The 25,577-nt window shown below is 56.4% G+C and overlaps 3 protein-coding genes across 9 annotated transcripts in view; 1 reads left to right on the top strand and 2 right to left on the bottom strand.

Moving 5' to 3' along the window:
- Positions 1-2,748, top strand: part of PC (pyruvate carboxylase) — a 74,222-nt gene extending 71,474 nt beyond the window's left edge. For both annotated transcript variants that reach the window (XM_051967207.1, XM_051967208.1), the window contains exons 15-21: positions 221-461; positions 548-797; positions 983-1,227; positions 1,349-1,528; positions 1,603-1,851; positions 1,922-2,062; positions 2,170-2,748. In XM_051967207.1, the coding sequence (XP_051823167.1) occupies positions 221-461; positions 548-797; positions 983-1,227; positions 1,349-1,528; positions 1,603-1,851; positions 1,922-2,062; positions 2,170-2,418 (1,555 nt within the window). In that variant the 3' untranslated portion in view covers positions 2,419-2,748. The remainder of the gene's footprint in view (positions 1-220; positions 462-547; positions 798-982; positions 1,228-1,348; positions 1,529-1,602; positions 1,852-1,921; positions 2,063-2,169) is intronic.
- Positions 2,749-3,692: 944 nt separating this feature from the next.
- Positions 3,693-6,421, bottom strand: RCE1 (Ras converting CAAX endopeptidase 1). 4 transcript variants are annotated; one of them, XM_051967211.1, is made up of 8 exons: positions 5,693-6,421; positions 5,375-5,477; positions 5,184-5,267; positions 5,016-5,094; positions 4,551-4,718; positions 4,367-4,397; positions 4,224-4,286; positions 3,693-4,144 (listed from the first exon to the last, which is right to left on the bottom strand). In XM_051967211.1, exons 1-8 carry the CDS (start codon positions 6,163-6,165, stop codon positions 3,823-3,825), a joined length of 1,323 nt encoding a protein of 440 aa, XP_051823171.1. In that variant the 5' UTR covers positions 6,166-6,421; the 3' UTR covers positions 3,693-3,822. The 4 variants fall into 4 exon arrangements, with proteins under 4 accessions (XP_051823171.1, XP_051823174.1, XP_051823173.1 ...); XM_051967213.1 differs by having other exon boundaries at positions 3,826-4,144; positions 4,367-4,438; XM_051967214.1 differs by lacking the exon at positions 4,224-4,286.
- Positions 6,422-6,511: 90 nt separating this feature from the next.
- C6H11orf80 (chromosome 6 C11orf80 homolog) overlaps positions 6,512-25,577 on the bottom strand; it is a 61,422-nt gene continuing 42,356 nt past the window's right edge. The window contains exons 5-16 of one of the 3 annotated variants that reach the window (XM_051967209.1): positions 25,013-25,096; positions 23,479-23,534; positions 23,195-23,266; positions 21,642-21,834; positions 18,003-18,150; positions 15,970-16,110; positions 13,389-13,510; positions 12,760-12,870; positions 9,674-9,757; positions 8,150-8,219; positions 6,755-6,942; positions 6,512-6,645 (exon numbers count right to left, since the gene is read on the bottom strand). In XM_051967209.1, coding sequence (XP_051823169.1) covers positions 6,562-6,645; positions 6,755-6,942; positions 8,150-8,219; positions 9,674-9,757; positions 12,760-12,870; positions 13,389-13,510; positions 15,970-16,110; positions 18,003-18,150; positions 21,642-21,834; positions 23,195-23,266; positions 23,479-23,534; positions 25,013-25,096 — 1,353 coding nt within the window. In that variant the 3' untranslated portion in view covers positions 6,512-6,561. Of the gene's footprint in view, positions 6,646-6,754; positions 6,943-8,149; positions 8,220-9,673; positions 9,758-12,468; positions 12,871-13,388; positions 13,511-15,969; positions 16,111-18,002; positions 18,151-21,641; positions 21,835-23,194; positions 23,267-23,478; positions 23,535-25,012; positions 25,097-25,577 lie in introns of those variants that run through there. The other 2 variants (XR_007948498.1, XR_007948499.1) reach the window with 2 other exon arrangements.

The raw sequence follows: 25,577 nt of genomic DNA, 5'->3' as shown, positions 1-25,577 counted from the left end.
CCAAGCAGAGCCTTCAGGGGGTCCTGTTGCCCCCCCCCATGAAAGATCAAACCGGGCAACTGGGGCCGAGCTGCCCGGGAGTAATGAGGGCAAACCTAAAGGGGGGATGAGGGCCCGTGGGAACGGGGGAGAAGGAGGGCCCCCAGAGGGCCCGTGAGGGACGGGAGACGCTGCTGCCCCGAAGCGGCCCCCCCTCAGCCCCTGCCCTCCCCCCCCCCAGGTTCTGCGAGGTGGCCAAGGAGAACGGGATGGACGTGTTCCGCATCTTTGACTCCCTCAACTACCTGCCCAACCTGCTGCTGGGCATCGAGGCGGTGGGCAGCGCGGGGGGCGTGGTGGAAGCCGCCATCTCCTACACGGGCGACGTGGCCGACCCCAGCCGCACCAAGTACTCCCTGAAGTACTACACGGACCTGGCGGAGGAGCTGGTGCGGGCGGGCATCCACATCCTGTGCATCAAGGTACCCGGGCCCCCGTGCCCCCTCTTCGCCTGCCCCCCGCCCCCTGCCTGGGCCCGCCCGCCCACCCCGCTCTCCTTCCCCCTCAGGACATGGCCGGCCTCCTGAAGCCGGCGGCCTGCACCATGCTGGTGGGCGCGCTCCGCGATCGCTTCCCGGACCTCCCCCTGCACATCCACACCCATGACACGGCGGGCTCGGGCGTGGCCAACATGCTGGCCTGCGCCCAGGCCGGGGCCGACGTGGTGGACGTGGCGGTCGACTCCATGTCGGGGATCACCTCCCAGCCCAGCATGGGGGCCCTGGTGGCCTGCACCAAGGGGACCCCGCTCGACACAGGTAGGGGCGCCCGCCCCCGGCTTCCTGCAGAGGGGGGGATACAGCCAGGGCCTGGGGGAGGGGGGGGCAGCGAGGATCTGGGGGTGGTGAGGACGGGGGATGTAGGGGGATCCAGGGGTCGGGGGGGACACAGCGAGGACCCAGGCCCGTGGCCCAGCTGCCGGCCTCTCTCCCCGCTCCCCCAGGGGTGCCTCTGGAGCGGGTGTTCGACTACAGCGAGTACTGGGAGGGGGCCCGCGGCCTGTACGCGCCCTTCGACTGCACGGCCACCATGAAGTCGGGGAACTCGGACGTGTACGAGAACGAGATCCCGGGGGGCCAGTACACGAACCTGCACTTCCAGGCCCACAGCATGGGGCTCGGCTCCAAGTTCAAGGAGGTGAAGAAGGCCTATGTGGAGGCCAACCAGATGCTGGGGGACCTCATCAAGGTGAGCCCCGGAACGGGCCCTAAAGATGGGGGGACGGAGGCCGCGAGGGGCGCCGAGGCTGGGCGGGGGTCGTGGCCCGGTCTGGGGGTCCCTCCTCAGCCCCGGCCCCTCTCCCCCCCAGGTGACGCCCTCTTCCAAGATCGTGGGGGACCTGGCCCAGTTCATGGTGCAGAACGGGCTGAGCCGGGCCGACGCCGAGGAGGGCGCCGAGGAGCTGTCCTTCCCGCGCTCGGTGGTGGAGTTCCTGCAGGGCTACGTCGGCGTCCCCTACGGGGGCTTCCCCGAGCCCTTCCGGACTAAGGTGCCTGGCGGGGGGCGGACGGGGGGTTGGCCGGGGAGCCTCCCGCGGGCCGGCTGACGCCGCTCCCTCCCCAGGTGCTGAAGGACCTGCCCCGGGTGGAGGGCCGGCCGGGCGCCACGCTGCCCTCCCTGGACCTGGGGGCCCTGGAGAAGGAGCTGGAGGAGCGGCACGGGGAGGAGATGACGCCGGAGGACGTGCTCTCGGCCGCCATGTACCCGGACGTCTTCCAGCAGTTCAAGGACTTCACCCACACCTTCGGGCCCCTCGAGTGCCTCGACACGCGCCTCTTCCTGCAGGGGCCCAAGATCGCCGAGGAGTTTGAGGTGAGAGCGCGGAGCTCCGGGCGCGGCCCCCGGTCCGGCCCCCCCTCGCCCTGACCCCCTTCTCCCGCAGGTGGAGCTGGAGCGGGGCAAAACCCTGCACATCAAGGCCCTGGCCATGGGGGCCCTGAACCGGGCGGGGCAGAGGCAGGTGTTCTTCGAGCTCAATGGCCAGGTGCGCTCCATCCTCGTCAAGGACACCCAGGCCATGAAGGTAGGACTCGGCCGGGGAGGGAAGGAGGCTGGGAGCCGGGCCGGACGGAGGCTGGGCCCGAGGGCGCGAGGCTCTCCGCGACCCCGCTCTCCCACCTCCTCCCGCAGGAGATGCATTTCCACCCCAAGGCCCTGAAGGATGTCAAGGGCCAGATCGGGGCCCCGATGCCCGGCAAGGTGATCGACATCAAAGTGAAGGAGGGGGCCAAGGTGAGCAAGGGCCAGCCACTGTGTGTGCTGAGCGCCATGAAGATGGAGACTGTGGTGACGGCGCCCATAGAGGGCACGGTCCGCAAGGTCCACGTGACCCGTGACATGACCCTGGAGGGGGACGACCTCATCTTGGAGATCGAGTGACCCGCTCCCTCCCTCGTCCCCAGTGCCTTAGCATTGGAGGCCCGCTCTCCCCCGGTTCTTTCGCAGACGCCGCTGCCCGGGAGACCGGGCCGCGGGAAGGGGCGGCTCGTGGCCCGTCGCGGCCACCCCGGGGACCAGCTGCTCACGGCCAGGGGGCCGAGAGAGGGGCCCCCCCCGCCTTCCCCGCCACGTGCAGGACGCGTATCTTTGCCAAATTGGTGCCCTCTTTCTTTGGGGGGAGTGGGGGTCCTGGCCAGGAAGACTGGGGGGACGAGAGACCGCCTCGTCTCAGCCTCGACAGACTCACTCAATAAAGCCGATTGTCATCTCCTCGCTGCCTGGTCCTTTGCCCTCTAGGTCAGCATCAGGCTTCTGGATCGAGTGTGAAACGGGGCGAGAACGGCCCCGTCCCGGGCCGCACTGAGAGCCCCCCCGGTGGGGGCAGGAAGCAGGGTTTGGCCGGAGGGACTTGCAAGGACAAAACAAGCGGGGCTTCCGACCCCACAGCCGAGGGGCTCAGGGAGCTGGGGCAGAGGGAGGGGCCTCCCAGCTCCCCCGCCTCAGAGCAATCCCGAGTGTAGACCTCTCAGAAAGGCTCCTCAGGGACCGGAGGCGAGGGGGCGACACCCCAGGCTGCGTGTCTGGTCTGTCTGGAGCTTCGAGCTGTTCTTCCCCCTCCTTGGTGCCCACAAGACCCTCTGCCCGACCCTCTCGGGCCACAGATTTCCCAATCAGGAGAGGCCCTGGAGGCCAAGTCCAGCCCCCTCCTCACACACAAAGTCACCTGACCAGCACTCGTATCTAGAAAGCACCAGAGGCAGCTCCGAGTCCTGTGCAGGCAATGCAGGGCACCTCAGAAGGTGGTCAGGGATGGGGTGGGAGGGAGGGGGCATCATAATTCTAAGCCGGACTCATTTTTCCTGAGCTAGGGACAGCAGCGCGTATCACCTCCCTCCCCCACCCCCAGTCCTGTCCGTTAGCTCTGCGCGGCTTTGGCCAAGAACCCCTCCCTGTGCTCCCCACAGAACACATCTGTGGGCGGATGGCCAGTGTCCGGGGCTCAGCATACAGTAGGTGCTTAATAAAGGCTGAAGGAGCCCCTTATTCACAAGCACCACTTTCTGAGGAGGCCGTTCCCATGTTTAGCCCCTTTTCAGAGGAGGAAAGCCGAGGACAGGCGGCTGACCTGTTCTGAACCCGTGACCCCGGGAGTGGCGGGGAGGGATGGGGGGTCCTTCCCCATCCAGCTGTCAAAGGTCAGCCCTGACTCTGGGTTACCCAAGTTAAAACTCTTTTAATCTCTGAATACAAAGCCCGATGCAAAAACGGGGGGCCGGGAGGCTGGAGGGGCCGAGGCCCACCCTGGAAGCTGGGATCCCCCCACCTTCTCTTGGTCCTTGGGGTTCAGCTAGCTCCGGTTCCTAGCCCCCCGCCCCTCACCCCCCCTCTCTCGCCGGGAGCCCCGAGAGTCCATAGGGAGGGAGCCGAGGTCAGGAGCACAGGGGGCCGGCCGAGTCCCCGGCCCGGTCCAGGAGCAGGCAGAGGGGGAGGCTGCTGTACAGTCTGGGTTCGGTGAGGGGCTGCAGCAGCAGGACGAAGAGCGCCACGCCCAGGGCGTAGCCCAGCAGCAGCGGGCACCTCTGGGGATGCTCCAGGGCCGCACACACGGCCGGGAAGCCCATGTAGTTGCAAAAAGAGTGACAGAGCACCGGCCCGATCAGGTGACCTGGGGAGGGGGACAGCGGGGGTCAGCGGGCCAGAGCTGGGTGCCCCCCACCCGCCCCCCCTGCCCGGGTCACACCCACCCGTGCGGATGAAGAGGAAGGCCGTGTACGCCCCGAAGACAGCCGTGTAGGAGAACTGGAACGCTGCAGGCAAGGGGGCTCCCGGTCAGCGGGCGCCCCTTCCCGGCCACCCCTCCCCCCCACGATGGCCCCCCAGGCCTCACCAGCCGACAGGAAGATGCTGCCCACACTGCCCTGGCGGAAACGCAGCTGTTCAATCACGTGGTGGAAATGGGCTGGAAGGGAAGGGGGCGACTTGGGGACACCCCGGCCTGCTGCCCCCGCCCCCTGTGGGGAGAGCCTGCTCCCGGGGCCCCCACCCCGCCTGGCCCGGGGAGGGAAACTCACCGACGCCGAAGAAGAGGGGGCAGGTGAAGACGGCGGGGCCCAGGCCCGTGCAGGGGGCCAACATGGGCAGCATGCAGGCCCGGAACACCAGCTCCTCCGTCAGGGGGGCGATCACCTGGTTGCGCAGCCAGCGCATGTCCGTCAGGCATTGCATCCAGGCCTGGGGGGCTGGGGAGGAGGGAGGGTGTGAGCCAGGGGTCCCCCAGAAGCTACCCGGGCTCCCATGGTCCTCCACCCACCATCGGGGCCTATGAGAAACACATTGGGTTTGTCCAATCAAGAAAGTACCGTGAACCTTACTGCACCCATTTCCCCGGAGGGGAGACTGAGGCTGGGATGGCAGTCTGGAGCAGTGCCGAGCCCCGATCCCGACCCTCCTAGGGCCCTATAGGAACCGAGCTCACCCCATGCCCACAATGGGGAAACCGAGGCCTGTCTCCAGCCCCCGGCCCCGTCCCCACTCACCCAAGGCTACCTTCAGTCCATTGGCCAAGTCCCAGGGACAGTCCAAGGAAAGCTGCATCAGGGGGCCCAGGAACAGGATCTGGGGGAAGGTGTGGGAGGGTGTCTGTGAGGGGACTGCCCCACCCCCACCCCCACCCCTTCCCCACCCGGCCCCGACCTGGGACGTACCATGGTCAGCAGCAGCGGCAACAGCGCGGCCGGGAAGATGCCCTCCAGCCTGACGCCCATCAGGGTGAACAGGGATATGCCTGGCTAAGCCCCAAGAAGAAGGGGCGTCAGGCGGGCCCCGCCCCGAGGCCCGGCCCCGTGCCCCGCCCCGCCCCTCCCACCCCCCACGCTCCCTGGCCCCGGCCCCAGACCTGGAGGCCGGTGAGCTCTTGCCAAAGCAGCACGCAGAGCGGGGAGAGGCTAGACACCACGAGGACGCTGGTGAATCTACGCTTGATGACCGCAGGATGGTCCCTGGGGAGGGGGCGGTTAGTGTGCGGGACTCTCCGAGCCCCACCCCCGGTCGGGCAGAGACCCCGCCTCGGGCAGGCCTTCTGTCAGCCCCGGCCCCGCCCCGGAAGGCTATCATTGAGCCCCCGCCCCTAGCCCCACCAGCACCGTCTCTTGCTCCGGAAGCCCCCTGTCACGGCCCCGCCCCTTTTGCGCAAGTCCCGCCCCCCGCGCCGCACCTGGGCAGTTCGCTCTTCCACACGTAAAGGCTGCCTACGTAGGAGCAGGCGAGGCTGAGGCAGGAGCACACGGACACCCAGCAGCACAGGCCAGGACCCGCGCCATTCAGCGCCGCCGACTCGGGCTCGGGCTCGGGCCCAGACACCGACAGCAGCCGCAGTCCGTCGCCGCCCAGCGCCGCCATCGCGCTCTGTGCCCGGAGCCGCGGAGTCCGGCGCGGCGCGCACCAATGACGCGCACCCGGCGACCGTTCAGGCGGCTCCAGCAGGGCCCCCGGGACGCGCAGCGCAACGTCACGACGTCGCACGGAGCTGCGCCTCTGCGCCCTTCGGGCTCCACCTCCTCGCTCGGGCCCCGCCTCTCCCCGGCTTCTGCCTCTCCTTCGCGTTCCCCGAGACCCGCCCCCTCCCTGATCTGTCCCCGGCCCCGCTTCGCTCCGATCCCATCCACGCGCGCCACCGCCCCGCGCCATCCCCGACCCCCATCCGACTCGGACTCGGATTCAGACTCAGACGTCGACCCGGACTTTGACCTGGAATATTATCTGGCCCCGCCCCTCCTCCCGCCCCCCAGCCCCTCGTCTCTCCGGCTCCGGCCCATCCGTTCCCAGGCTCCATCCCCACCCCCACTGTTCTCCAATCCTCAGTTCAGCGTCCACCGCCTCCTCCCCCTGCCGGACCTCCGGTCCCCCTTCTCCCCGGATCTGCCTCCTTCGCCCCCCGGCTCCCCGGTCACCCCCACCTTCCTCTGGCCCCGTCTGCGCATCCCCCGCCCGCGCTCCCCGACCACGGACCGGCGCAGCGACTGACAGGAGCGGCTGGGCTGGCGGGCGCCTTTATTGCAAAAAGAGAGGGTCGGGACTGCCCCTCTAAGGTCCGGGTCCGGACCCGGACCCCGGGCCGGCGCTCAACCACTCGGACAGGTTGGACACCTCCTGCAGCCACAGCGTGTCCTAGGAGGAGAGACGGGGAGGCTCTCAGGGGCCTCCGGGTGGACCCGCTCCCCACCCCCCTCCCTAGGGGCCCCCCTCCCTCCTCCTCCCCTCAACCCCAACCTGTTACCTCCCCGCGGGTCTCGGGGCTGCCGCTGCCCTTGGCCTGGGGGCAGGCGGCTCTCGTTGCTATCGAGCGCTGGGTGGCTTCCCTGAAGCCCGGCAGGGGCGGCCAGCCGGCAGCCTGGGCCTTCCTCGCCAGCCCTTCTCCTGGGCAGCACTTCTTGGGGCTCGGAGCCCCTCCAGGACAGCAGTTCTCTGGAAAAGACCCCAGCCCTCACCCTGTCTCCAGGGCTCAGGCACGTGGGGCAGCATGCAACCCTCCTCCCTCTTGTACCTTTCCACGGGCTCCCAGTGCCCTCCCAGCATCCCATCCAGCCTTGTTTCCCCTATCTCGGGGCCTTTCCACTTTGTCCTCTCAATCAGCGGCCCTTCACCCCTGCCCTCTTCGCTTGGCTTCCTCCCTCTTGGAAGGGTTCCGTCACCCTCCCCCAGATGTTGCCCATTCATCATGGGCTGGATAGCCCTGATCCACTATTCTAGTCCATATCAGTCTCCCCGTTTCTGAATCCATCCCCCCAACCTTTCCATCCCCATCACCACACTCGGTCCCACAGATATTATGTAGAGGACAAGCTTCCCGTATCATGGCCCAATTGCACCTTCTCTGCACCTGCAGAGGCTGAGAGCTCTCAGACCAGACCAGGAAAGTCGCCAGCCATTCTTCCCAGAGGCCACTTGGCAATGGGGAGACTGAGGGATTCTGGGAAGGCGGCCTCCTGGGGGTTTCCATGGCCTAGAGCCTGCTGGCTGCTGGCCTGACTGATGGAGCTCTACCCCAGAGGTGGTTCTCCTCCCCCAGCTGGCCAGTGACTGACTGGTAACCCGGAGCGTGGACTTTGTTAATCATGAATGTATGTAACTGAGTTACAGGGGATGAGCCTCCAGACAACATTCCTAGTACCAAGCACTTTTTGCTATATAAAATATACTTTTGGTGGATGCCTTCAAACCGTGCCGTGCCCTGGTAACTTTAAAGTATGGACTGACGACAGACGTGCTTTTCAGAGCACGTGCCCTGGGCGAGTCGTTCAGTGACGGAGGTGAGACGGCGAGTGGGAGACCCCCATCCATGCGCAGTCCCTGGGAACCAACTGAATTTAGGGATTCTTTTCCCAATCATGCGGCTTGTGGACTGGGAAGCTTTGGGTGTTGGGATGACACTTGTGCTAAGGGGGACCCTTGACGGTCACTTTCAGAGCCAAAAACGGGGCTGCAGTCGAGGGTGGCCCACCAGTTGGGCACGGTGTCCCCCACGCCTGTAGCTGCCACCTTCTCTGCATCTGGCTGTCCTCTCTGCCCCAGGGGACGAGGTTCCTCCCACAGCACCCTGAGAACACTTATTGGGATTCTGGTCACAAGTAGAAAGTGTGAATGTGTGGGAGATGCACACCCAGACCCTCACCTGCCAGTGGCTCCTCCAGGCTCTCCTCCCTGTCCTCCCTCTCCTCAGTGTGGCTCGGCTCAGGAAGCAGCTGGTCAGAGTCAGAACCCCCCCATCCCCCCATGAATTTAGCCCAACAGGCACAGGCCCCGGGAGAGGGATCCCCTTCCCAGAAGAGTGTGGGACATGGAACGGCCACCTCAGATGCCTCCCATCATCCTCCTTGAGAGCATGGCTGGAGCTGTGCCTCTCCTGGGGCCGCTCTGTCCCCCTGGGGGGCAGGTCACCTGATAGCCTTTTTTCACAGCTCGGGAGGATCAGCTCCCTCTAGTCTGAGGCAGGAGCCCCTTCCCCATTCCCAGAGGCCCCAAGCCCTTGCATCTGCAGTGGCAGTGAGTTAGGAAGGCCTGGTTTGAGTGCCGGCCCTGGCACCAGATGACCAGCCTCTCTGCTGGTGCACCTAGGGCTCTGCCTCCTCAGAGCCTCGAGGCTGGGAGGTCTGGGCACGTAGGGAACACCGGAGTGATTGACAAGACGCCCTTGACCTCTGCCTTGGCTGACCCCCTCCCTCGTGGGGTCCATAAGAGGGAAGGGAGAGAACCAAGGAGAACGGGACCCTTAGTGGCCACTCATGGGTCACAGCTAAGAGAGGCTCTGGCTCTCTGTGCCCACAGGCCTCCAGTTGGCAGGTGTCGGGGATGGCGCGAACAGCAAACGCCTTTCTGACCTTCTCCACCTCTAGGAAGTCCCCCCTCCCCCAAGGCCTTCACAGAGCCAACCGCTTTCTGGGAAAGCTGCAATTCGGAAGGAGGGGGCACGAGGCAGCACGTGTTGGGCAAACGAGTGAACCCCTCACCCTGACCCCCATCTCTCAGACCCTGGTGGAGTCATTCTGGGAACCGGGCCTGCCCGTGCAGGAGCAGCAGATGCAGTGAATGAAGACCCACAGGGAAAGTTGTGAGCCCCAAAGTCCGCTTCAGCAGCAGAGCTGGGGGCCAGGACAGCCAGGAGGGCTCCCCAGAGCTGCATGGGGGCGGGCATTGTCTGATTTGGCCCAGAACTGCACACATCAGGTCCTCATCAAGTGCTTTTTCCCTTTCTCCTGGCTTCCTTCTAGCCTGTCTTGCCCCTCCCCCCTTTCTCCCAGCCACTCAGACTGGGGGGCTCATCCTTTCTCTTCTGCCTCCACCCCCATCCTCCCCCCGGAAGACCGACTAAATTGGGAAAGCTGCCCAGCAGAGGCCACCACGCCGGTGGGCACATGGTGAGACCACAGGGGGCACCGAGGTGCCCCTGGCAATGGTCAGCAGCAATGGCAGCCCCTTCTTCCAAGGAGGCAAAGGGATTCCTGGATGTGGAGCTGCAGTTCTAAGACGTCGCCACCAGGGGTCAGGCCTGGGCTGTGAATGAGCCAGCCTCGGAGGACCAAAGGTGGGGGGAACCCTTGGAGGGCTCCCGCAGCCCAGCTGTCACCGGGCCATACCCCTCGCCCTCCGCTCTGCCCGTCCCCCTGGGAAGCCGGGACAGGGCCTCCCAAGAACTCACTTTCTTTGGGTACAGGAAGCGTCGGCACACTGTCTGCCGGAAGGCTTTGTGCAGTTTCTTCCCGAACTCCTGGGTGTCGGCTGCCTGAGGGACCAAAGCTGCAGTCACCCCCTGTCCTGGGGGGTAAACTGAGGCCAGGGGCCTTGCCTGTGCAGCAGACCAGGAGGCTGCCCCGGTCTCCCTCAGTCCTAAGGGTTCCCCCCATCACTCCTCTCTCTGTCACTGCTGCCTCCGGTTCCTACCATCTCTCTTCTAACCCTCTGCCGTCTGCCCCCCAAACTTAGCCCTCCCCAGGGTCAGGGAGCAGCTCCTTGTTCCCAACGCTGCTGGCCGGGTCCTTGAGGACGGCCCCTCCCCCACGGACTATCATTTCTCAGTGTCTCGGTGTCCGTCCCTCGGGGCTCCGTCCTTGTCCTTCTGTCCTTTCTGCCAGCTCGCCCTTCGGCTGCCTGTCTGCTTCCACGGGTCCAAGGTCTTCTCTCTAGAGACAGCCCCCCAAATCCCCACCGCTAGCCCTAACCTCTCTCCTGAGTTCTGGTCCCTCCCTCAATGGGCCAGGCTCAGGCTCCAGCCCCCTCCAGGCCCATGATGCCCCTCTGGGTCTTCTTTGCCTGTTATCCCACAGTGGCCTGAGGGCCTCCCGAGTCCTGGCAAAGCTCTCTCTTTTCCCACCGAGCCGGAAAACTGAAACTCCCCAACCTAAGGGGCTGGGCCCCATCTCTTGGCACCTGGGCAAGTTGTGCCCCCTCCTTGTTCGGGACTGAACAAACAGGCGCACCTACTATGCGCCAACCCCAGGAGATACAAAGCAAAGCACCCCAGCAATCCTATCCCGGGGAAGACAAAGATCCCGGCCCGAGCCAAGGAGGGCCGCCTGGAAGAGGGAGCACAGGCCCAGGACACCAGCAGCTGTCTGGGGAGGGGGTGCTGGGGAATATGGCTAGCGACAAGAAAGGGAGGTGAGGGCTGCCCCTACAGGCCTAAAGGTTGGCATTTTATTCTGGAGGTGAGAGCCAGCCACGTAAGGTGGGGTAATAAGTAGGAGACACCAGGGTCAGGAAAGCCAATTTGGAGGCTGCATTGAAGAGGCTTCTTGGGGGTGGAGGCTAGAACTTATGGACACATATTAAGCTCCTGCTGCGTGCCAAGGCTGTTTGAGGGGCCGGGATACCAAGACAACAGCAAACTCATCCTAGTCCCAAAGCAGCAGATGTTCTTTTGGCTGATAAAACACTAGGTCATCCAGGGGTGGCAGACACAGGTCTGGCGATCGGCGGGAGGGCACTGGAGCCGACTTTTAAAGGAAACAAAGGATTCAAAGGAGAGACGGGCAGCTGGAGCACAGGCTGGAGACTGGAGGAGCGGGAAGAACAGCAGGAGCCAAATGCCAAGTGGAGCCTTGTAGGACCGGGCTGCCAAGGGCACAGGAAGCCACCAGTGGGTCTGAGGTGGCGCATCCCTGCAACCTTGGTATGCCAAAGAGGGTCAGGGTTGGGGCCAGGCCTTGGTCCCATCGCCTCCTCTGGGTCCTTCCCTGCTAACTGATGTGCTGTCAGAGACCCTCCTCAGGTCCCTGCATCCCCACCCATCACCCCAAGTTTCCCCACAACAAGGGGTGCAGACCTGGCAGTCGGCCCCCTCCAGTCCTCAAGCTTCAGTTATCAACGGCCTCCGCTCCTCCCGAGTCCGGAGGCTGCTCTCTCGCTCCTGCCCATCCGCCCCTTTCTGCTTTGGACCCTCAATGGGCAGACCCTCCACCCGGAGCCTCCTGACATGGCCGCAGCCCACGATTCTGCCCTCGCTCTCCTCCTCGTCAGCACCTCCCATGCCCACCACTCCCAGATCCAGGCCTAGTTCTCCAGATAATAAAAGTAACATTTATGTAGCCCTTCATGATTCTGAGCTCACTTGATCCTCGCCCCATCTTACAGAGGCTCCCACGGCAAGGAAGTGGGCGTGAAGTTCTCAAAGGGGCTGAGGCCGGGAAGTGGGGGAGGGGGCAAGACGAGGTAGGGAGCAGGTGTTGAGGAGCTGACAGAAAGGAGAGGCCGAAGGGAGAGATTGGGAAGGGGAGAGGGGGCAGAGGAGCTTGCAGGTATGCATCCCCCACACTCTCTACCTCTGTCTGTCTCGTGTGTGTGTGTGTGTGTGTGTGTGTGTGTGTGTGTGTGTGTGTGTGTGTGTGTGTGTGTGTGTGTGTGTGCCTCTCTCCCCTTATCTCTGTCTCTCTCCCCCCTATCTCTGTGTCTGTCTCTCTCTCCCCCCTATCTCTGTGTCTGTCTCTCTCCCCTCTATCTCTGTCTCTGTCTCTCTCCCCCCTATCTCTGTCTCTCTCTCCCCCCTATCTCTGTGTCTCTCTCTCTTATCTCTGTGTCTCTCTCTCTTATCTCTGTGTCTCTCTCTCTTATCTCTGTGTCTCTCTCTCATCTCTGTGTCTCTCTCTCTCTCTTATCTGTGTCTCTCTCTTATCTCTGTGTCTCTCTCTCTGTCTCTTATCTCTGTGTCTCTCTCTCTGTCTCTTATCTCTGTGTCTCTCTCTCTGTCTCTTATCTCTGTGTCTCTCTCTCTGTCTCTTATCTCTGTGTCTCTCTGTCTCTTATCTCTGTCTCTCTGACCAGGTGGAGGAGCAGCTGCTTGGTCCCCAATCACTTGAGCAGTTCTAAGTGTTTTTGGCCAATCCCTTCCCTTGAGCCCCGGGTTTTCCTAAGCCCATCCCATTCCCCCGTCCTTCTCTGTTGCTGTTGGGGGTGGGGAGCGCACATCCGTGGGTTTGCCGATAAAGAGCCTCTTTGCACCTGCTGGCACAGAGCTGCAGTCACTAGGAGCTTCCTGAAGGGACCCAGAGCAGTTCCATGACATTCACCACGCTGCCTAAATGCTGGAGGGCTGGGAGGATGGATCCACATCAAAATGCTTTTAAAAGATCAAAAATCCTTCCAACAAAAGACTGGACACCAGGCCAGCAGAGCTCTCTGGGGCCCTGGGTGCGGCTCCGCGGAGGAGTCCGAGGAGAGAATTCACTTGGCCAACACCCCACCGTCCCACCGAGTCTCCCTCCAGGATGCCACAGCCACCTTCCCTGCTACCTGGAGGGTCTGGAGGCAAAGGGCCCGAAAGCCACTATTGGTGCTGCCGGAGACGACACTGAGGATGGAGCTCACGGCCACCGGGATGGACGCCTGCACCTTCTGTCGGGCCTGAAAAGGACAAGAATAAGGGGAGAGGGCTGCAGGGGTCAGCACCCACATGCTTCTGCTCAGGGGCCTCAGGCTGGGAAGAAGGACCAGATGAAAAAGAAACATCTGAGGATACTTGGAGAGTTCAAAGAATTTGACCTCAAATAACAGCCTGAACAAGGAGGACATGGATAATAAAAGACACACCTGATATGCAGAGACAAACTTTGGTCAGGTTTTGCCACATTAGGGCTTTTTTGCCCTGAAACAAGAAAGGAAATACCAAGAAAACAGGACAAAAATCAAGCCGGCAAAGGGAAGGAATACCGGGTGAGATGGAGAGACAGCGGAGGACGAGGAGCCGGTAACATACAGTGACTGTGTTTACGAGCCCTCCATTGTGCTGGGATGGAGAGGGGCAGGCCCAGGAAGGTTCATGGTTCAGTTTCCCAGCCCCGAGCACCCCCCCTCGATCACTTGAGTCTGAACTTCCCATCCAAGAGAGAAGTGGAAGCCGAGGGAGGACGTTTCCCTCTTACCTCGAGGGCTCGGTGCGGCTGCCTTGAAGCCTGGTCCACAGCCGCCTGAACAGCATCCTGCACCAGGCTGTGGTTCTCAAGTAGGATGCGATTAAGATGAGTCAGAAGCAAAGATTGCCTCCCTAAAAGGAGAGAGAAGACTAAGAGCCCCGACCTACCATGAGCCACTGAGTTCCTTATTCAAACATTTTTTCAGTTTAACTGATGTCTTTGGTTTTCCCATCAATCCCCAGTGATGTTTCCTTCCCCACCCTTCCCTTCCTTGTGACAAAGAAGAACAGTTAAGAAAAAGCATCTAACCCAGAAATAAGGTCTGACAGTAAATGTGACCCACCATAGTCATAGCCCCCATCTTTCTACTTTTAAAGGCGGGAACTAGTCCCGATCCCTATACTGATGACTCAAGTCCAGACATTTTGCGACACGTTAAGTGTCGTCTCTATTTCTGTGCCCAAGTTCTGGGCAGCCCAGCTCCCCGTTTCAGACAAGTCTCCCACAGTTTTCTCAATCTCATTTCTGTGGTTTCTTAAAGGGCAATAGTGTCCCTTTACATTCATGCACCATTTCCCAACTGAAGAGGAAAGGAAATCGGCATTACTTAGCACTAAGTACTATTATCTCATTGATCCTCACAACCCTTTGAGGCAGGTGCTATTATCTCCATTTTAAAGTCGAGGAAAGGGTAAATAGAATTTAAAGGATTCACCCAGAATCCCACACAGAGAGAATATCTAAGGCCAATTTTGAATTCAGATCTTCCTTCCTAGGGGAGGTGGGTGGAGTTGTGGATGGAGCCCTGAACCTGGAGTCAGGAAGACTTTAATATTCCCAAGTTCAAATCCAGCCTCAGACATTTCCGAGCTGGGTTGAGCCTGAGCAAGTCACTTCGCCCTAGCTGCCTTAAAAAAAGTTTTAAATAAAATATTAGCAAGGAGACTACAATAATATATCATAAAGACCATACAAGATGCCAAGGTTATTGGCCTAAAACTTAATGAATATCACTTAGAACCTCAGAAAGTTGGAGCTGTCCCAGCTCGAGGTCTCCTTCTCACCCTTGTTTTAGGGAGAAGAATACTGCAGGTCACAGTGACCTGGTTACACAACTGCCAGGCTGCCAGCAAGACTCAAATCCAGGACCTCCAAGATTCCATCGCCCTTAAGCAGACAACTTGGGTCTGAAGGCGGCTGGGCCACGCCTCTCTGATCTCCTCAGGAGGATCCTCCCTCCAACAACATGGATCCCAAACCTCTCTAAAACTGCAGAGAGCTGCAGAGATTGAAAAACACAGTCCCCTGCCACCCACCTGCAGGTGAGCCTCTGACTTTGGCAAGACCAGTCTTTGGCAACAGGATGGAAATCTGCCCCTTTCTAGCTTACCATAGGAGCAGAGCTGGTGGGACGGCAATGGACCCACCTCCCTAATGTTACTAAAGAGGAAATGGATGTCCCCTGGGCAACACAGGTTCTAAGTATCCAAGGCAGGATTTGAATCCAGATCTTTTTCAAGTTGATGGGGGAACCCTGAAACTGTCTTCCTTGACTTTTGGGGTGAGCCCTGAAACTCTCCTGACAGGATCCCACCCTTCAGGGCAGTTAAGTGGTTTCATTAAGATTGGCCCAGGACCCCTCCCTACTTAGCTCAAATTTAAGTAATCTCATTTAGCTAGATTTATCAACCCTTCTTGAGCTGAAAATTGGCTCAGGACCACTCCCAGCAAGTGGTCTCATCTAGGCCTGGGGGCAGTGACAACACTGAAGGAATCTCATTCAATTGAAACCTCAGTTTCAGATTCCTTATAAAAAAGGGCAACTTGGGGCTCATTTCTTTGCAGAGGCCCAAAAGCAGGACCCTGCCAGGCCAAGGGACCTCTCCTTGGCACAGCTACCTGCGAGGAGCCTTGCCCACTGAGAAGAGAATTAACCCCTCTTTATCTCTCTCTCTGCCAGGATTTCTCTGGTAGACCTTTACTTCTCTGTCAGGACCTCGCCACTGAGGAAGTCGGCCTCCTAGCAAAAGCTGACTTCTCAGAGCCAATAGACTTCTTTTCGGATTCGTGATTCTTTCACGTTGGACCAGAAGGGGTTCCCACAACTCTGCCCTGCACCAAAACCTCATCAAAGCCAACAAGCATTTATTAAGGTCCAACTTTATGCTTCTTTTAAATACTGGGGATTCAAAGAAAACCAAAACTCAGTCCCTGCTCTACCAGCTCACAGACTGTCGGGGAGCTGAGAACGCAGAGAAGACAGAGGCAATGCACCAACAACTGTGTACAGGGCAGCTCCCTATGAGATAAGATATGGGAGTGTTAGAGGAGGGCATGAGCTGGAGGAGGACTCTGCCGTCCCAGACATGGGTACTGAAGGCCTGGGAGGAGGGCTTCAGAGGAAGCCAGATGGCTGGCCTGCTGACAGACTGGGAAAACATAGCAATTCAATGTATCAAAGAGAACTGGTTTTCAAAATGCCAGAAAGTCATTTAATCCACTTGGCAATGTCTCCGCTGCTGCATCAGCAAGAGGGAGAATCCCGGAGACATGGCCCTGTCATTGGCAGACAGTGCCGACCTCCACCTACCCCAGGCCTCCGACAGCTGAGCTGGAAATCCACTGTGGAAATCCACCATGAGAAAGAGCAGCAGAGCTTGTTCCTCCGAGTCCTGGAGCTGGCTTTTGTGATGGGACTCAATGCAATAACTCACATCGGGAAGAACCACGTCTAAAGGACGAGATCGGATGTGACATTTTAAGATGAGCAACGTTTTCAAGTATCCAGGGTTAAAAAGTTTTTTGTGGCATTGAACCTTACGGTGAATGGGGAACAGAAATGGAGGCAAATATAGGGGACGGGGTGGAGGAAGGAGGGGATAAGTTGGAACAGAAGGTTTTACAAAAGGGTGAAAAATTACCCATGTATATGTTCTGAAAATAAAAAGCTTTAATTTAAAAAATAAAAAGCAAATAAATTTTTAAAAAAGAAAAGAAATATGAAGGCAAGTCAGCTCCCTTTTTGGGTCCCACATCTAAAAAATAAAGTCAATAGCGCCTCCTGGCAGAATCCATGCACAGCAACAAAGTCACTTGGGTCCAAAAAGCGAGGAAGGCCTAAAGCAGCTATGGTGGTTAGGGTCACCCAGAATAGAGACCAAATACCTAAAATCCTAAGGGCCCAAGATCCCCTGGCCCTGGGCCCAAGAACTGCGCAGAACCACAAAACCTTTCCCAATCCGGTTGATGTCCTAAGAACTGAGTGCATCCAGGCTCACCAGCAGACAATTCAGAACAGTCCCCCAGATTGGAAAAGGGTGGAAAATAGGAAAGTTTGAGAACAAAAAAGCAGAGAAAAGCCCCTGGGATTTGCCTAAGTGACCTCTTTTTCATTCTAGCCTTCTGCCAAGGTATTCCTCTGAGAACCACCCCTCTCTCTCAGGGGCCTGTCGTCTTAAGGCCAAACAGCCATCCACCAATCACAAAAACCACGAACTTGTTCTTTACAACCTTCATTTCATTCTGAAATAGCTGAAAAACTACCGAAAAATGGTCTCCTCCTTAAGATCACTTGTCTGGCCAGGCCTCTACCTGTCTCCTTTGGACACTTTCCTTCCCCAACATGGCAACCAATCCCGGGACATCTCTCCCACAAGTCACCGCCATCTGCTGGATCCAACCGTCCCAGCTCCCCTTTGGATTTCAGGCAGCTAGAATTTCTAGAATATTGGAGCTAAGAGCCCGGAAGTCTCCCCGACCCAGCTAATTCACTTCCACATCCCCATTACTGGAGTAGCTGGTAGCTTGGTCAGTTTTTATCAGAGCTCTGCATTCTGCGCATGGGTCTGCATGGAACTGATTGATTCCAACAACCCAACAGTCAGAAGCAAGCTCCTGTTATTAACAGTAAAAGCCCATGATGCCCTCTTGCATTTTATCTGCTTAGCTGAGTTAAGACCCTTTTGTTGTGGTTCCTCCTTTTTAGGCTTGAATCAGCTGGCTAAAATGGGACCCCAAATTAAAGAGAATAAAAGCTTAAAGGGAAGGCAGAGTCATCCGGACCAATCCAAATGAGGCCGAGGATGCTCTCTCCAAGCCCTCTGGCACATAATCACTCAGGCTCTAGCTGAAAACTTGTCTTGGGGGAGGGGAGAAGCCTGATTGCCGCCCCCCACCCTGGGGCCTTTCTAGTTACTACAACACTGTTTCTGCCATCCAGCCCACTGCTCCTGGGCCCACTTCAGGAGCCCTGCACAACAAATCTACTTGACAGCTCCTTTCCTCATAAGAACATGGCTCCCTTGGAGATTAGAGCAAACATGGGTCTCTCTTAGTAAGCCCAAAAGGAGGATATGGATCCACTACTCTCCTCCCACCCAGTGAACAAAAGAATCCCCAGAAGTGGATGGTAGACTAGTGCCACGTTAGTGCCACGTTACTTAAAATTTGATATACTTTGACCTCCCCATTCTGCTTCACCATTTGTTCCAAGTGGGTGGCTTGAGCCAGGCCCCTTAATCTGATAAACCAAAGGGACTTGGCTCCACTTCTGCCCACCTCGGTCGTCTCCAATTCCTCCCTTCCCTCTTCCCATCAGTAGGTTTATTCAAGTGTGAGCTATACCTTCTTCCAAACTGATATTTGAGTTGGGTGCTGCGCACAAGTGATACTTCTTCCAGTCAAAAAGGTAGGAATTATCACTGAAGACAGTTAATGGATGCTCCTGATTGGGAAATGTTAGAGGCAGACCTGAAGGTCCATATAGAAATACATATGGTAGCTAAAGAAAAATACCAAATTTTGGTTTCTAAATCCCCAATATTAAGAGGGTTATAATATAGAAGTATCCTGGTCCATACTTCCTGTAGATTTAACTGGGTAAACATAAGACTTAACCGCTTTAGGCCTCAGTTTCCCCATCTAAAAATGAGTTAGTTCTTTGTTCTAGGCTTCCCTCCAATGCAGTAACTGTAGATAGTCATATCATTCTGTGCTGGCCTTTCCCCAACTACCGGGGGAATGTTATGGTCTCCCAAGCCTGTGTTTGGGGCTCAAGGTGAGCTAAGACCCTGGCATTTGATCCGGGAGCATCACTCAGGTGTGCTTAGGGAAGCCCAACAGCTGCCTCTCAGCCCTCTGCTTTTGTCCTTAGCACTGCCTTCCACAGGCCAGGGCAATAAGGATGAGAAGGATCGAGATTCTCCCCTCCTCGGCCTCTCATGCTTTCTTATAGAGGGAACTTAGAAAAAGGCGTTTCCTGTGAGCATGAGCATAACAATGACAACTAGGAGGAAAGGCCATCTGAATCAGGTATGAGAGCTTCAAGCACTTGGGGGACAGGCAGCTCAGTGACCACATGCGCAAAAGTGAAGCAGGTAAAGAAAAACATCCTCAAAGGGGGAGTGTGAATGAGAGCAACCAAGAAAGGAAATCCTGTGGGATCCCCGGATCCCTTCACTTATACGGGAACATTTCTGTAGGAAATGGTAGACTGAAGTCTAGCCTGCAAAGGATGGACAACCCGTCTAATACTGCTGCAGACCTTTCAAACAGCTCATGCTTCAAAGACCCATCTCGGGGCAGACGTGGCCACTCGGCTCAGACCGCCAGGCCTCTATGACACGGGAGAAGCCGCTTGAGGTTGCATCAGACACACGATTCCCTCAAACTGGCCCCATCCAAACCAGTGAGACCTAACAAAGATTGGCTTCTGCCAGCCTGGCTTTTGGAATCCCCGAGCCCCCTCCACACCTCAAAGTCCAAGAGCACTTCTACTCTTTTTTTTTTTTCCCTAACAAATTTACTTTTGTAAGGCAGTTAGGCCTAAATGACTTGCCTGGGGTCACACAGATAGTAAGTGTCAAGTGAACTCGGGTCCTCCAGACTTCAGGGACAGTGCTCTAACCACTGCACCATCTGGCTGCCCTCAGGAGTGCTTCTTTCTGGCGCCCCCAAATCAGACTTGACCCCATTTATCTAAAGACGCTTCACTTGCACTGGGATCTTGTCAATCTGAGCAAAGCCCTGTGCTGCGGCTGCAGTCTGAGCCCAGCTTCTGCCCTCTGTTTCAATCCCTTCTAAAAGAAGCTTTGGTTTGGGTCTGAGTAGAGGCTGGACAGACAACCATGTGTGTCTGCCCACCCTTTCCAGGGTCTCTTTCCAGGCTCTGCCTCCTGCCTAGAACCCTAGGAAGTTGGCCTTCCGGCCAACAGCCCCAGCTCAGCCACTAAACCTTCATAACCAAAGGCCAAAGGTGAGCCAAACCCTTGGACCCAGCTGTGTCACAGACACTCGGGGCCAAAGGCTCTCTCAATGCCTCGTGCTCCCCATAGAGAGCAAGTTCGGCTCGGAGGCCAAGCTGGGCACTGGGGTCTCCTGGGGCAGAGAAGCAGAAAACCTGCTTCCTCAGGCTCCTCAATGTTCCTCCTCTAAGATTGAAAAGCCTGCTCTCAAAGGTTAAAGAGCCCACTCTGTAGCTTCGAGTGTTGTCCTCTGGTCTTCTCAGTCTGGAAACTCAAGAGCCATTCTCAGGGACACAGAGAGTCGGCTTCTCCCAGATGCCTCGGAGCCTTTGCTTCCCAGCCTTGCCTGCCCCATCTTCACTGTCCAATTTCACATTCATCTTCAATTCTGTAAGCTTCCTCAAATCTCCCCTCCAGACCCTAAACTCTCAGCTGCTCCTCTTTCTCGCAGACATTTCCAAGATGTTGGCCCATAGATGGCCCAAAGGACACCCAGAAGACAGCATCTCTGAAGGCTCAGCCCTTCCCAATTTCCCTCTCAGGGCCCCAAAAGCCACAAAAGCATCGTCAGCTTCGTCCCCCCTTCCCTCTTAGGATATGTGCTGACTGTTGGGCCTCATACCATCCACAGGCCAACCCTCCGGAGATGCAGACAGTGGCCCTCCTTGCCCTGCCCTGCTCCTGTGCCAGATCTGGCCACAGGCTCTGGATCAGGCCACAAGCTGTCTGCCAGTCTTTCTCCTCCTACTCTTCATTTCTAATCCACGTCTTGGAGAACAAGAATCTTTTCTCTAAAGCTAAAGCATAATCTTAATGCCTTTTTCTTGCTCCGAACTCTCCAGGGCCTGCCAGTTGCCTTCTGAATTAAATCAAAATTCCTCCCTCATGCATTGTTAACTGTTCCTCCTTCCCCTTGCGGGTGCCCTCATTTTCTATTACACCCAGGTTCAAATTCTCTGCTTTGGTTGGGCACCTGCCAGACATGTTGGAGGTCACTGAACTGCCTGAGGAGGGCCGATTGTTAAATTTTCAGTATAAACATTTACACTTTTGAAATTAGCCAGTGCCTGATTTGTTGACTGTCCAGATTTTAATGTTTTATATAATGTTTTTTTATAAACATATATATTTAAATATAAATAATATATATAAAATGTAATGAAGACATATTATACTTAATAATGGCTGCATTTGTGGGGAGCTAATGGCTAAGTCTTGGTAGCATGCCCCAGGGCCGCACCCCCAGTGCCTCTGTGACTTCTGCCTCAGTTCTTTCATGTATCAGTTCATAGAATTACCTAATGTGAAACAGAAAAGGAACGAATCTTGGAGATAACATAATCCAACCCCCTCACTGTCATAAAACTAATACGGCGCTTTAAGGTTTACAAGGCACATCAGCGACGTGTGCATATGATTCTGATTTTAAAGCTTCACTAAGAGGGAAATGCTGTGGCCACCATCACGTAGTTCCTGGAGGCTAGAAACCCTGCTCTAACCTCACGCACAGTCGTAAAGCTCTGTAAAAACCCAACGCTGCCGTTTGTTTGCGAGTCCAGCCCTTAAGAGAAACACTTCCCAGAAAACACCAGTGGGGGAAATTTGGGGGGCCTCCTTTACCCGATCCCACCAGTATCCTGTCCTAGGCTTCTCTTAACCTTCTCTCGCATAGCAGATGCTAAAGACAGGCTTACTGATTCCGAGATCTCAGGAAAAATCTCTACAAATGACTTAAAATCATTTTAAGTGGGAAGTTCTCCCCATGTCCTAGGGATGTGGAGTAACAACCACAACAAAAAAGAATTTGAAATGATTTCAATACGGTCCTAGAGGAAGTGAGACCCCCTTATTGTTACAGGTACCCCCCCCGGGGTCTGTGTGGAAGAGGGATTCCCCCAGAAGAGAGCTTGTGTGGCCCGAGTGTCTAAAGTGCCAGAGCAGTTGCCGGCACCCTTCTCGGGCTTGGGAAGATTGATCCATCGCCAAAGACAATCTAGCCCCTGCATCATTCAAAGGATATGGAAGCTGTGGAGATCCTGCTGGTCTGGCTGGGATGGAGCTTGTGGCAGGGACACAGAGCAGCTGCTGGAGTGAGGGTCAGCTCCCCCAGTACGCCCACGGCAGCTTCTTCATCAGGAATGACAAGGGCAACAGGATGCCCCAGAACAGGATGGATTCTGCTGCAGACTTGCTGGGCCCCTGAAAATCCCAGCCTGGTGACCCAGAAAACAAGAAAGGCAACGTGTTGGGGCACTTTTTCCCTAAGGATATGGCTCCAAAAAAACCATTTGTGAAGCCCCTTCTAAGCATTTAGATACACTCACATATACAGGTCCACACAGCTACTCTACTCATACCCTCACATATACAAGTGCACACACATGACACGCACACGCACACACACACACCATTCTCTGCCTGTGGTCGGCTCAGTTGGCTCAGTGCCCCACCGAGGGTGCCATGAATCCTTGTATTGTGGGGACGACCCTGCCCCACACTTCAGATTTCTTCTGAGAGAGGGGCTGCACCAGAGGGCCTGCGTGGTCCCTCCCGCCTCGGAGGCCCCGGGAGCCCAGGCCCTGTTCCTGCCCGCACCACCAGCAGCTTCCCTTTCCCAAAAGGAATGTCAGCCCTCTCCACCGCCAGCTCAGTTTCTCGAGCAGTGACAGTCGGCGGGGCAGTTCGCATGAGCGCCCACGACCCACTTGGCCGGCCAGAGTCAGGCCTGGGAAGGCCCCTGAAATAACTTTGTCTACACAGTATACACCCTCAGTCCAGATGCTTTTTATGCTGCTGGGAAAATTCCATCTCCTAAGACGCACAGGCTAAGTCAGATCATCTCCTCTCCCCAGGAAGAAGCATGTTGAGGGTAAAATTAGGTGGCGACTCTGGCACTAACAAGTCTGTTCTATAGAAGGAAATGTCATCAAGTCCCTTTCTTCCCTCTGCCTTAAACCAAACACTTTCCTCTCAGCACTGGCTCAAATAACCCTTTACCTCCCAATTGCCTGGCGACAGCTCAGAAAGCTGAGCGACTCCAAGGATTTGGGGGAAGGGAAGAAAAACAGGCATTTATACAGCACCTATCATGTGCCAGCTAGTGTCCGAAATCAAATCTGAACTCGGAACTTCCCGAGTCCTCAGTCTGCCTCCCAGATGTGACTTGTGCAGGGCCTCCTCAGTGGGCACATGCCCCCCACTAAGAGAGATCCGAGGGCATCCTCACCAGGGCTGTCAGTGCCAGGCCAAGAGAATGCCCCCTTGCAAATTTAGCTCAGCAAATGCTCCCACAAGAGATCAGACACACGTCTGCTCTAGAGCTTGAAGAGTAACACAAACTCTCACCTCAGAGTGCTAACTGTGATACAGTCGGGACTAGGGGTAAGAAGCTGCACTAAAAAAGCCTTCAGGGGCCACAGCCCAGATTTCAGGTTTTCTAACTCACTGGGGGTCTTGGCAGGGAGGAAGGCAGCACCCTCATGAAGTCAAACTGCCAAAGGAGCCCTCCCATTCCAAGAACCTTCCTCTTTCCCAGGTCACAGATGGGAGAGAGAGACAGAGCTTTTCCTTCACCTCCTATAGTGGTGCTGATTGGTGAGCAGGCCAATCCCATTTAGCAGCTTCGCAACGGGCTCCTTCTCTTCCCTGGGAAAAACAGACATGAGTCAAAGCTCCGAGAGGTCACCAGCCAGCAGCTCCCCCATCTTGTTCCAGCTCACAGCGGAGGCTCTTGGGATGCCACCTCACAAGACTCCTTCCATGCCCTGGTCAGGCTGGTGACTGGCGAGCTGTGGGCACAGGGCTACTTGTCACAACATGAGAAACGGCACCACCCCTACTGCCAGAAAGGGCCTTACCCAAAGGTGTCCTCGGAGAGGACTCCATTCACCTTCACACACAAGCGGAATCTGACCTGCAAACACATGGGAAGCTGGAGTAGAGCAAAGGCTGAAGGGAGACGATACCTCCCAGCCCACCCACAGCGGCCCCCCTCACGACTCAAAGCATTTCCAATCCAATGCAACAAAGTGCTGTGTGCGAGGCTCTGGGAACAAAAGGTTCTCATTAGAGAAGGCCAAAAGAAATCTAACAAGATGAATAGAATGGACATTTATTTAGCACTGACTGTGTGTGTCAGGCACTGGGCTAAGTGCTTTTTACAAATATCTAATTTGACCTTCACAACAGCCCTGTGAGATAGTGCTGTTATGATCCCCATTTGAGGGAACTGCGGCAGACAGACGTTAAGGACCCTGCCCAGAGTCAGATAGCTAATAAATGTCTGAGGCGACATGTGAACTCTGGTCTCCCTGACTTTAAGTCCTTTGTTAACTGTGGGTTAGGGCTGAGGGAAATCGGGAAGGACTTTCCATAGGAGGCGGCATGGTGTGGGTAGAAGCTGTGGATAGAGGGAGTCTACTTCAGGCACCAGGGGTAGCTTATGCCAAAGTACCAAGAAGGAAGACCAGGAGCAGCAGCTAAGCCAATGGAGCCTAGGCTCTGAAAGGTGGACAGGGAGATAAGGAGCAAGGGGCAAGGAAGGGAAGAATGCCCAACAGCTAAGAACTCGGCTATCTCAGGGAGCGGGCTCCCACGAGCATTCTGGATGGCCAGGGCTCCAACATACAACATAGCCATTCTCCAATTTGCTCTCCTGGTCATCCAGAAGCAAAGGGTAGATGGAAGGGGTCAGCACATGCACCTGAAAAAGAACCGAGGCTCATCCAAAGAGGCAACCGCAAGGCTGAAGATGGACCTCTCGTCTGGACGAAAGTCAATAAGTCTTTCTATCCCATCTTACTAGGCAGGTGGTGGGGGCCACAGGAGATCCAGAAAAGATGAGTTCAAATCAAGACCTCAGAGCTGAAGTCAAGCGACTTCACCCGTCTGTCTCAATTTCCTCAAATTTAAATACAGATTTTTTTTGTTTTTCTTCCCAGGTTATTTTTATCTTCTGAAACCAATTCTTCCTGTGCAACAAGAGAACTGTTCGGTTCTGCATACGTATATTGTATCTAGGATATACTGTGACATACTTAACATGTATAAGACTGCTTGCCATCTGGGGGAGGGAAGAGGGAGGAAAGGGAAAAGTTGGAACAATCTTTATCTGCATTTAAAGATAGCACTCATCTCACAGGTTTGATAGGGATCAATGAGATATTTGTGTAGAGCACTTAGCACAATGCTTGTTCCCCTCTCCCTCTTAGTAGGGACTCTAAGCAAACCAGCTCAAACTAAAAACCAGTAGCATCTCTAAGACACACAAACAGACCCTCTTATGTCCAACCATGGAGAATCTTCAACAAAAGAGATGACTTTCTCCTCCCCCCACCTCCCGCAGCCACTGCCCAGTTGCCCACAGCAACATCACGCTAATCAACATGTTACCTTTGGGTGCACTATGCTGGTTTTGTGCAAAAACTGCTTTATAACCAGACAATCTGTCATCAAATTTGCGGGCTTTTCATCAACCTGTTTAAAAAAACACACACACCATAGTCCAAACCCTCAGATTACAAATGTGCCAACATATGGCGCTGTTTCTTGGACGAGAATGAATATTTCACACGAAGCTGTTTGAACATTCAGAGAAAAACAAAATTAAAACCATTGGGGTCAAAATGAGAAGGCAGGCAGAGGCTGACAGATCCCTGGAGGAGGGAAGGCCCTTAAAACCTCTTCTCAATAGCTTGAACTTGACACATTAAAGGCAAAAGGTTGCTTGCAAAGTATGTAAACAAAGCCATGATAGTCCTCTAGGGTATAGAAGCAATATGAGAAAATATTTGTAAAGCACTTTACAAACCTTACGATTATCTACAAATGCTAGCTGTCATTAGTAGATAATGGACTGGAGGAAACAATGCTTAGAAACAAGAACCTCCTCCTGGTTCACACAGGAGGCGATTCCTTCCAATGTTTTAAATAAATTCCCAGAACTAGCTGATTAGTT

This window comes from Antechinus flavipes, chromosome 6 (genome assembly GCF_016432865.1).
Source record: "Antechinus flavipes isolate AdamAnt ecotype Samford, QLD, Australia chromosome 6, AdamAnt_v2, whole genome shotgun sequence".
In the NCBI taxonomy this organism is placed as follows: Eukaryota; Metazoa; Chordata; class Mammalia; order Dasyuromorphia; family Dasyuridae; genus Antechinus; species Antechinus flavipes.
Note: the sequence above shows the minus strand (reverse complement) of the source record. Positions and strands in the feature narration are given on the sequence as shown.

Bases quoted from the DNA above. Each gene is read 5' to 3' on its own strand.
- RCE1 (XM_051967211.1), bottom strand. From the start codon at position 6,165: ATGGCGCGGGGCGGTGGCGCGCGTGGATGGGATCGGAGCGAAGCGGGG. The intron at 4,287-4,366 runs GTGAGGCCTGGG...CCTTGCCTGCAG, and splicing joins CAGCATCTTCCTGTCGGCTG to CGTTCCAGTTCTCCTACACG. The intron at 4,145-4,223 runs GTGGGTGTGACC...CCCCCTCCCCAG, and splicing joins CTTCCTCTTCATCCGCACGG to GTCACCTGATCGGGCCGGTG.